Raw genomic sequence first — 11176 nt, 5'->3', positions numbered from 1 at the left:
TTAATTTCAACCTATTTGCAATTGTTTTCGTAATTATTTTAAAAATAACATTGCAAAGAGAAATAGGTCGAAAATCACCCGGCACCTTCGGCTTCTTTTTTTTGGAATAAGACAAATATATGTATAATTAACGTTGCTCGGATTTCCACCACCATTAAGAATCTTCAAAGCAAAATAAGTCACATCCTTGCCAACTATACTCCAAAACTATTGATAAAATAAAGCAGGCATTCCGTCCAGCCCCGGGGCAGCATGAGGCTTTAAGTTTTTAGCGGCTAGCAAAACCTCATTTTCTGTGAACTCAGCTTCGAATATGTTATGCATAGCATCCGACAATCTATCTTTGACCACTTGCACGGCTTCAGTAATTCTTTCTGGGTGACTTGTAGAGAAAAGATCTTGAAAGAAATTATTAAAAACTCTGGCAATGTCTTCCTCATCATCAAATTTTTCCCCATGATCGTCACATATACATTCCACCCAATTTCTAGATTTTCTTTGAGAAGCTTTTTGATGAAATTTTTTTGTATTTTTATCTCCATGCTTTAACCACAAAGCACGATACCTCTGAGCCCACCAAATTTCTTCACTTTCTACCAAGTCATTCAATTTAGCCTCAACTCGTCGAATTTCTGACATCACCCCCTCATGCTGGGTTTGCTTATTAAGATCATCCAACTTCTTTTGAACAATTTTTATCTGATTGGGAACATCGCTAAAACGATCCTTACTCCAGTTAGAAAGATCATTCACACATCGATTAATTTTGTCAGACATAGAATCCCCTTTCACCTTCCAAGAACCTTTCACTGCTTCCAAAATTCCACTATCATGTAGCCAACATTCTTCAAAACGTTGTAATTTAAGAACATTTTGTTTTTTCTTTGGCTTCCTAGAAGCAAGCCGCAGCCACAAAGGTAGATGATCTGAAGCATATCTTGTTAAATGCACCACTGAAGCCGAAGGATAAATACATAAATAAAATGAGGACCAGGCTGGCGAAAATAAATACATAAATAAAAAACACAGTTTCCAAAATTCTTCAGGAATTCCAAATCCATTCTTCAACATCAACAACACCCATTACCAAAATCCATTCTTTTGGGAATCTAAATAAACAACAACGAATCCAATTTGATTTACAAACCCATAAATTCAAGAAGTGTTTGAAAAACCCCATAAAACTAAGCATAAATACTTAACATCTGCATAACTAATTTCTCCAGCTTCCGCCATCACCACCGCCGCGTGAAGAATAGGGGGAATCTCGATCATCGCCATAACCACGGTCCCTACCACCATCACCATCAGCTCCTCAATAACCACCACCACCACCACCACTGCTTCTGCCCTTGCGAACCCTTGTTCTTCCTTCATCGGAATTCTCCTCGTCCTGGCCGTCTTCGTCAGTGTCGTTTTCGGGTTCGTTGTTGGGAACGGCATCGAAAGAGCAATTGACGGTGGAGGGAAGTTCGGAATCGATGTGGTTGGATTTTTTTAATTTAAGAGGAAGAATTTATTTGTTGGGAAGGTGATGAGGAAGAATTTATTTATTGGGTTCAAGAGGAAGAATTTATTTAATTTAAAAATTGATGGATTTTTTAATTCTTTTTTTAATTTATTTAATTTAAAAATTGATTTTTTGCTTTTTTTATTTTTTTAATTAATTAATTACACACGTGGCCTGCCACGTAAGCGTTGAATAAGTCAAAATTGACCAAAAGGACCAAAAATGCAATGGGGCTAAATCTTAGGGGGTAAAATTGTAGTTTTTGTACTTAGGGGGGCAAAATTGCAAGTTTTTGAAAGTTGGGGGGGGGGGGGGGGGGGGGGGGGGGGGGTGCACTTTAGCCTTTTTTTTTGTCATTTTTATCTTAGAATGTACTTAGGTAATGATTTAATTTTATTTATGCATTTTATATTCTTGTCATTTATATTTTATTTTCAAGACCTTAGAATGTATCTGGGAACCATGTAAATACCGATAAATGAGAATATGCACCAACACTATTACACTTTTATTTATTCCGCTTCATGTCATAACAAAAACCGTGGACCAAAATCAATTAGAGACAAATTAGGTTAATTATCGGACAATTTTAAGGACTTTAAAATTAAACAACTAGTAATGTTAGCTTCAATCCAAGGGATTGAGACTTATTTTGGATCCAACATCCGAGTAAGATCCTTGGCGCGTTATTTTAATTTTTCACGCTTTACGCCTAGTTTCGTTTTAGACTTTAATTAGCTCATTTTTAACTAAGAATACTCAATTTCCAAAAATAATCAAATATGCAAAACCCCAAAAATATTTTCTTAACAAACCTTGGATTTTAACCCAAGTGATTCCTATTTTCTCTTCTTTTTCTTAATCATATTTTAATCAATCATAACCATATTTAGACTTGGTTCTTTCTTTAATTAAAATTAATCAACTTCACATTTTTATTCTTCTATGCCTTTGCGGCTACTTATCTCTTCTAAAAAACCTTTTTCAAGCTTTAAAATTAATCCAACCAACTGTTTACCCTGGATTTTGGTAAACTACTGAACTGATTTAAAACAAGGGCGAGCGAGATCAACCAGCAAATCTCAAGACCTTTTGTGCTTGATTGTTTCTTAAAAATGGTGACCGTTGTAGCGAACTATGAATATAACTGTCGAAATCCAGGCACAGGGTAAGACCCATCGAGGTTATCTCCAAGGGAACGATTTTGAGCCTTTAAAAGTAAAGATTAAAAAGAAAAAAAGGAGTCTAAAAGACTAAAAATGATGAACTAGAATTGCATTGAAATGAAAGTAAAGTGGTGCATAGATTCATACATTTGAAACTTGTTTACTCGTCTCTCCTGAAGCGCGGATAGTTTGAGTGTGTAAGTTTTGTGTGTATGTGAATTGTGAGCCATTTTCCATAGAGGAAAATGATAATTATACTAAGTAACTGCCTACAGACACGTTTCGAGACGTAACTGCTAAAAACTGATATAGACGTATTTGAATTTCAAATAACGCCGCTTCGACGAGAAACCACTTAGTTCCTCCTTTCGATGCCAATCTTCCTTCGACACCTTCTATTTGTCCCGTCAAACCATCTTCTCGAACATCACATCTTCTGGACTTTACTTCGACTGTCGAACTTGAGGCTTGAGCTTGCTTCTTTCTCTTCGAGATCTGGGTCAAACTTCATTGACCACATTTATTATAGCCTGTTAAAAATACAGGCTAACAAATTGCCCCCCAAAAAATGTCTTTTTCGTTGATATCTTCAGATAGTAGAAGAAAGAGTACATTTTTTGAACTTCACTGAGTGTATTCCTTTGGTCGAAAAGTAGTTAAAACCACCCTTTTAGTGAAGTCATCACTCTTCACCACGTTCCATATCTTGGAACTGCAATTTTCTTTATTTTAATAACTGCCAACGTCGTTGACACCTGTTGAGGATCAAGGCCTATAAAAAAGGAATCCATTTCTCTTTACCTTCTCTTGATTCTCCCACTCATACCCACAATTCAGGCTTCTTTCTCCCTTGTCGTGAAAGAACACATTGCATTGCATTTCAAACCCAGATCACTTTCCATTTCAACAAACGAAACTTCCTGACAATCTGTTGACATCATGGCGAACAATACCAAAGATTTGTCTCCTCAATCAACATCAGAACGAGGATTGCTCAATTTTTCGGTGCCAGCGCAATCTGGAAATGTATGGTTCTCAGAAGAACCAGACCTAACTGAAGAAAAAGCTCAAATCTGGAAATCTCAGGTATTGATACCTCACTTTGACACAAAACAAGCTTATCTAGGCCTAATTGAGAAAACCTAGAGTGAGGAAGTTCAACAAATCTTTCCCTGCTATAAAAAACACTCCCCTTTGATTTTCGTTCAAAACCCTGATGCTCCCTATGACCTTAAGTTCTTAGGTACTAAGGTTTTCAAAGCGGCTTCCAGATTTGAGAATAATGAACCCTATCTTGCCTGGCTTAACAAGCTTGAGAAAAAGAAAGGGGATTTCTGGAAAGACCTTGAAATTTTCAATCTTATCCAGCTGCCGAGACAAGGTCCCAGGTGCTACCAAGATACGTTGTTAGCTGTTTTGCACTTTTGGGATATCTTGACCAATAGTCTTCACTTAAAATGTGGGATGTTCACTCCAACATTATTAGATGTCGTAGCTATAATTGGTGTTAAACCAACTGGTGACATCTTTAATCTAGATATTTGCGAGTCGAACATAACCTTCGACTTTAAAAGGGTTGCCTTTGATGACTATATCACAGACCATCACAACACCAAAACTGAGGACGTTTTTGATGAAGAACATATATCCTTTTTAACTTTGTGGTTGTCTATGTATGTCTTCTGGACAAGATCCATTCAAGTAGCGAAACATTATAGGACCTTAGCTTACCAACTCCATGGGGGGTAGAAAATTTGCCTAAGTAAGCTTCTCCTGGGCTGGTTGTATTAAAGTCTCAACGAAGGAGTAACTGACATACGAGAGCAAGTTGATAGACTAATGATCCCTGGTCCGATCTGGCTATTTCAAATGTGGCTTTTCGCCACTTTTGGACCTGAACTAGGCGCTTTCCTTCCAAAAGATTTTGAAGATGCATGTAAAGACAGACCTTTGATCAGTATTGATAGTTTCCGGAATTCCAAATCTATGCAAAATATGATTTTGGATGAAACTGATAACCACATTTTGAGTCACTTCCCTTAATAGGATATGTAACACCCTGTTTTCCCAACATGTAAAATAATACATAAAAATCAGAGTATTCAACTTAAACAGGATGTCACACTTCTTTAAAAGATAAATAAAGTAAAATTACTATTTATTTTAAACATCTTTTATCAATAATTCAAATTACATCGCAGCGGAAAGACATTTCATTATTCAACAAAATGACACTACGACATCAACATAAACAACTTCTTACAAATTCCATTTCAAATGGTTCATCAACATAATTCATAGTAATACATAACAAATGGAAAACAATGCAAATATCCCCATCCCGTTACGTATCAGAGCGACCCTAAGACGACGCGTGAGAGAGTCAACTCACATCAGCAGCTAATCCTGGTTATCCGCACGTTACCCACGTAGAGGCAACATTCGAACAGAAGGAGTGAGATTCACATTCAATAATAATAAGCATATAATTCATCAATAGAATTTAACAACATAAACAACAACAATTAAACAATGTTAATGCTTCACATAATTTCTCAATAACAACTCATTAATTATTTCGACAACTTGACAACACGACGACAACACCGACAACTCAACATCAACGACAATGCAACGACAACAACATCAACTTGACAATGCACTATGCATGTGGTACCAATCAGGGTATCAAGCCCCCAACTTATAGAGCATAGGCTCTCAACTTATAGAGCATAGGCTCTCAACGTGGTATGAATGATCAAGCATTCAATAGGGCATCAAGCCCCCAACTTCATATGAATGATTATACATTCAACAGGGCATCAAGCCCCCAACTTATATGAATATGCATGGACTCAGCAACAAATGCAACAACAAACAACAACTTCATCGACATCGACAACAACTTACAACTTTAACAACATTGACAACAACAGCGGCAATGACAACAACAACGACTTCGCATCATAATATCATAATTCATCAATCAAAGATATTCACATCAAACCAAGTTAGATTCATCACAACATAGGTAAATACTATTAAACACCTTAATTGAACTCATATTACACAAGCTTTGACGTTGGAGACAATCCATAAGTTTTGGGTTGACTTAGAAATAGTTATGCGAAATTTTCATAAAATTTCACTAACACCCACTTGGAGTAGTTTCATCATAACTCAAAATCTAAAAATCATTTTTGACCCAAATCAAAACCACTGGAAGCTAACACAATTATCTAAAACTTTCATGTTTACACAAAAGGCCAATTCAAAACAGAAACGTGTGAAAAAGACGCAAAAACATGAAACAGAGAATGCTGTCACTGTGCAATTTCGCTAAGACCTCCTTGGAGTATTTTCATCATAACTCAAAAACTAAAAATCATTTTCACGTCAAGATAAAGCCACTGGAAAGCTAACAAAATTATCTAAAACTTTCATGTTTACACCAAAAACCAATTCAAAACAGAAACTTGTGAAAAAGACGCAAAAACATGAAACAGAGAATGCTGTCACTCTGCAATTTCGCTAAGACCTCCTTGGAGTATTTTCATCATAACTCAAAAACTAAAAATCATTTTCATGTCAAACCAAAGCCACTGGAAATCTAACAAAATTATCTAAAACTTTCATGTTTACACAAAAAACCAATTCAAAACAGAAATGTGTGAAAAAGACGCAAAAACATGAAACAGAGAATGCTGTCAGAGGTAGCTCTCGGGAAAACTCCATTTTTCACCCAAAAACCCAAATTTCATTTACCCAAATCCCAAATTTGATAGGAAACTTAACCTATAATTATTCTACAACCTGAACATCAATTATACACGAATTCAATGGATTTTCTACTCTATTAACAACCAATTACGGCATTCTAAACCTAATTCCCAAATTCACAAACAACAACATGCTAAACTCAATTTCAGAATTATACAACCTAAAATTAGATAAAGTTAATCTCACCCTTACCTTAGATTGGTTGATTACAAGGTTCTACAAGCTTTCTCTTCTCTGGCTCTTCTCTTCTCCTGGTTTCTCCTTTTCTCCCAAAAACTTGTTTTACGTGAAAACTCTCTGACTCTTAGTTTTTCTATTCTTATTTCCTTAACCAATTCTCTTAATTCTACTTAATTCCACTAAACTCCTCTGAATTCTAATTCATCCCTTCAAGTCTAATTATTCTATTTTTTAATCATATTCTACTAAATAATAAAATAAAGTCATTTAACAAAATAACAACATACCACATAATCAATTAAATCATAGAATTAGACTCTAAACCCAATCAAATAATTAAATAGATAAATAGGGCGTTACATGATAGCTTATACCCATTTGGTGAAATAGTCAATTCCAACCAAGATGTATTTGTGACCTGCTGACGATCCTGGATTAATTTCACCAATTACGTCCAGAGCCCATCCTCTAAATGGCCACTGTTTTACAATCAAATGTAATTCACTAGCAGGCACACGTTGAATTCCTGCATGTAGTTGACATTCATGACAACTCTTTGCAAACTCTATGCAATCTTTTAACATAGTTGGCCAGTACACACCTTGTCGAAATAGGAGCGATTTCATTTTATGACCTGCTTAATGGGAACCACATGCACCATTATGAGTATCAGAAATTGCTAAGTATGCTTCAGTTTCACTGAAGCATTTGAGTAAAACCCCTTCTGGAGATTTTTTTAAAAAACTCATTTCAAATAATCACATAGCTTAATGCTCTGTATTTGGTTTTCCTACTAGCGTCCCCTGTAGGATTTTGCAAGTATTCGACAATTGGTGTTCGCCAATCATTGTTTGATAAGTTGTCAATGACAAAAATTTCAGCAAAAATTTCACCATTATTATTTTTTTATTCCCTTGCCCCCCCCCCCCCCAAGTTTTGGCGTTGATCATTTGTCTGAATCAAGCTCTTTTGAGGCAAGTTTTTCCCTTATTTTGATAAGTTCTTCGAAATTTATCTCAGTGATTCTGTATCTTGAAGCAATTTGTGCTATGTCATTTGCTTCTTGATTTTCAATCCTAGGCACATGTTGAATGTTTGCCCGATCGAAACGTTTCAATAAAGCAGTGGCAGTGGCAAAGTAAATAATTAAATTTTCTTTAACACATTTATATTCTCTTGTCAATTGCTTTATGACCAATTCAGAATCACCTCTAATTTCTACATCTTTTGCCCCCAGTTCGAGTAACATCTCGAGTCCTGCTATTAAGGCTTCGTATTCAGCCTTATTATTAGAGCAAAGCTTATCAAGTCGAAATTTAAGCTTGGTTGGAATGTTCTCAGGTGAGATAATTAGAATTCCAACTCTGGTGCTATTCTTATGGCTGGAACCATCGAAATAAAGCCTCCAAGGTTGAACATCCATGAAATTTAATGATTCCTCAACTACGGAATGTTCAACAATGAAATCAGCAATAATCTGACCCTTCACAGACTTTAAAGGCTGATAGGTCAATGAATATTCTGTAAGTACCAAAGCTCATTTACCAACTCTGTTGTGTAATATTGGCTTCGACAACATATGCTTGATTATGTCAAAGTGGGAATAAACATGGACATCAATAGGCTTTATATATTGCTTAAGTTTAATACATGAAAAGTACAAACAAAGGCACAATTTTTCACTTGGATGATACCTAGTTTCAGCATCATTTAGAACCCTGCTAAGATAATAAATGGCTCTTTCTACACCATTTTCATCCTCTTGTGCTAGCATACTTCCTATAGTATTATCTGAAGCAACTATATACAATTTCATTACTTTATTTCTAAGAGGAGGTAACAAAATAGGAGGCGTCATCAAGTAAGCCTTGATGTCATCGAATGCTTTTTGATGTTCTGGTTCCCATTTGAAAACATCTTGTTTCTTCACTCGAAGTAGTGGTGAGAAAACTTCAATTCTGCCACTTAGATTTGAAATAAATATTCTGAGAAAGTTGATTTTTCCTAACAAAGATTGAATCTCTTTCTTTGTCGAAGGTGGTTTTGTCTCCAAAATTGCCTTTGTTTTGTTTTGATTAATTTCAATGCCTTTTTTGTGCACAACAAAACCTAAGAAGTGACATGCACGTACACCAAAGGCACATTTCAATGGATTCATTTTCAATCCATATTTTCTCATTCTTTCAAACGATCTTTGAAGGTGATCTAAATGATCCTTCTCAGCAGAAGATTTGACAACAATGTCATCTATGTAAATTTGCATAAATTTTCCTATTGAATCATGAAACATAAAATTCATTGCTCTTTGATAACAAGCACCGGCATTTTTTTAGACCAAAAGGCATTACTATCCATTCATAACAACCTAAAGCCCCTGGACATCTAAAAGCAGTCTTAGATAGGTCTTCTTTAGCAATGCATATTTGTTTATACCTAGAATAACCATCTAGCATGCTTAAATAGTCATAACCTGCTGCTGAATAAACAAGCATTTCTGCCACTGACATAGGGTACTCATCTTTTGGAGTAGCTAAATTTAAATCCCTAAAATCTATGCAGACTCTAAGAGTCCCATTTTTCTGTACAACAGGAACAATATTAGCTAACCAATCGACATACCTTGCAGTTCTGATGAAGCCGCATTTCAGCAATCTCTCGATTTCTTCTTTAATCTTCGACTGGATTTTTGGCACGAATCTTCTTGGAGTCTGTTTCACTTGCTTTTTGTCAGGTCAAATTGGTAACTTATGTTCTACCACATCTCGACTCAAACATGGCATCTCAGTGTAGTCCCAAGCGAGACAATCTTTGTATTTCTTCAACAGTTCAATGATTTGAACTTTGAAGTCTTTGTCGATCTTGGTGCTAATGTGAGTTGGTATTTTTACTGAACCATCACCTAGATCAACTTCTTCTAAAGGATCCTGAGCCTTCATTTTCTCGGCTGATCCCATTGGATCTTTCTCAAAACCCAAAGGTTCATCATCATAAATACAATTCAACCTTTGGCTTTCAATCGAACTGAATTGAAAATCATCATTGGCATCTTTGATTGATTTTTCTTGTTCGATTTCGGCTTCTAAAGCCTCTTTTTCACTATTTTCGACTACGTAGGCCATAATCTTATCCCAAACATCGGGTTCAGTCATCATCAACGCTGACATCTTCCCACCTAGATTGTGAGACTCCAATTTCAGGATGCCCCTAGGCTGAGGTCCTTGGATACATAGAAGCTCTGGTCCTCATTACGTTATCTTCAAGGCATTCCTTCTTCCAAATGAAACCATCTTTTGGATGCAATTTCATTGACCAGAGGAAATTGCCATGGTTCTCATAACCAATCGCAGAAATAGGACATGGCCCAATTCTTGCTAATTGTTTGTCGAAGGTCTTCTTTGTGATGATTGCAACTTCAGTCACAAAGTAACTTTGGTCTGCTTCAATATTTTCTAGCACACCATTCTCCTTCCAGAGAGAAAGTCTTTGATGCATGGTTGAAGGAACAACTCCAACGCCATGTATCAATTCTCTACCAAGAAGTAGATTGTAGTTAGCCTTTGACTCGACTACCAAGAATAAAGTTGCTCTTTTCACAGTTCCTGCCACTAGGTCAACTTCAATAGCACCAAAAGAACTTCCAGATTTCCCTTCGTAGTTACAAAGGACTACATTATGTGGCTTCAAATCAGATTCTGATAAGCCAATCTTTTTCAAAAGAAAGTGTGGCAACAAATTTACTGCTGCACCCCCATCTACCAACACCTTATTTATTCCAACATCATTAATCTTTGCCTGGATGAACAAAGGTTTGAGATGATGTTGCATGTGATGATCAGGTCTTTCAAACATAGCTTGTTAGCTTTCAATACAACTGTTATCCATCACATAATAGCACTTTGGCTGGTGAGCGGCAATTTCTTCAGTGAAATCTCCCTCATCTTCCGTAACCTCTAATATAACATCATATTCAATTAGGGGATGATTGCTTTGTCCAGTTTGGCCATTGTTTGTTCTTAATATTTGTTTTCTACGTTCGATCATCAGAGCGAGCATAAATTGAAAAGGATTAATTAATTTTAACAAGAATCAATGCTATTATATTGCGTGATCCTCCACTTTTTGATAAGGGAAACATATGTTATGTGTTTCTAAAATTTTCGTATACAAACTGTATATATGATATCACACGGGTTTTGACAGTTGATGTGAACGTAGCTAACATGATTTGTTCACACTATGTATGTGATATCTTTATAAGGAGAATTCTACAAAGCAAGGTTGGATGAGGACTTCAACGAAGGTGGCTTAAGTTTTGATGAGCAGTTGAGTTGGGGCACTCACCCACATCAGTATCTTTAATTTGGATTTAGATTCATATCCCTTCGTCAGACTCTTCCCCAAGATTAAAGCTGGAACATTCGTTTTAGAGACACAAAACTCTACCCACCAGCAATCTCCCACTAGCACTAAAAGCCAATCAAATATTAACTCAATATATATTGATCAAGTGTTAGCATCAAGCACACCCTGGGCATGATAC

General features: G+C 36.1%; 1 protein-coding gene and 1 long non-coding RNA gene across 2 annotated transcripts; both read right to left on the bottom strand.

Annotated features, from left to right (window-relative positions):
- Positions 1 to 207: 207 nt before the first annotated feature.
- LOC146929759 (uncharacterized) lies at positions 208 to 1377 on the bottom strand. The gene is made up of 2 exons (XM_085707400.1): positions 1176 to 1377; positions 208 to 953 (listed from the first exon to the last, which is right to left on the bottom strand). The coding sequence occupies exons 1-2, from the start codon at positions 1375 to 1377 to the stop codon at positions 208 to 210; spliced, it is 948 nt and encodes a 315-aa protein (XP_085563526.1).
- Positions 1378 to 4833: 3456 nt separating this feature from the next.
- LOC146929758 (uncharacterized) lies at positions 4834 to 6722 on the bottom strand. The gene is made up of 2 exons (XR_015008290.1): positions 6649 to 6722; positions 4834 to 5082 (listed from the first exon to the last, which is right to left on the bottom strand). It is a non-coding gene; the product is annotated as an uncharacterized LOC146929758 (long non-coding RNA).
- Between the last annotated feature and the right edge of the window lie 4454 nt (positions 6723 to 11176).

Source organism: Medicago sativa, chromosome 4 (assembly GCF_051527215.1).
Source record: "Medicago sativa cultivar Bolivia chromosome 4, Bolivia_mono, whole genome shotgun sequence".
NCBI lineage: Eukaryota > Viridiplantae > Streptophyta > Magnoliopsida > Fabales > Fabaceae > Medicago > Medicago sativa.
Note: the sequence above shows the minus strand (reverse complement) of the source record. Positions and strands in the feature narration are given on the sequence as shown.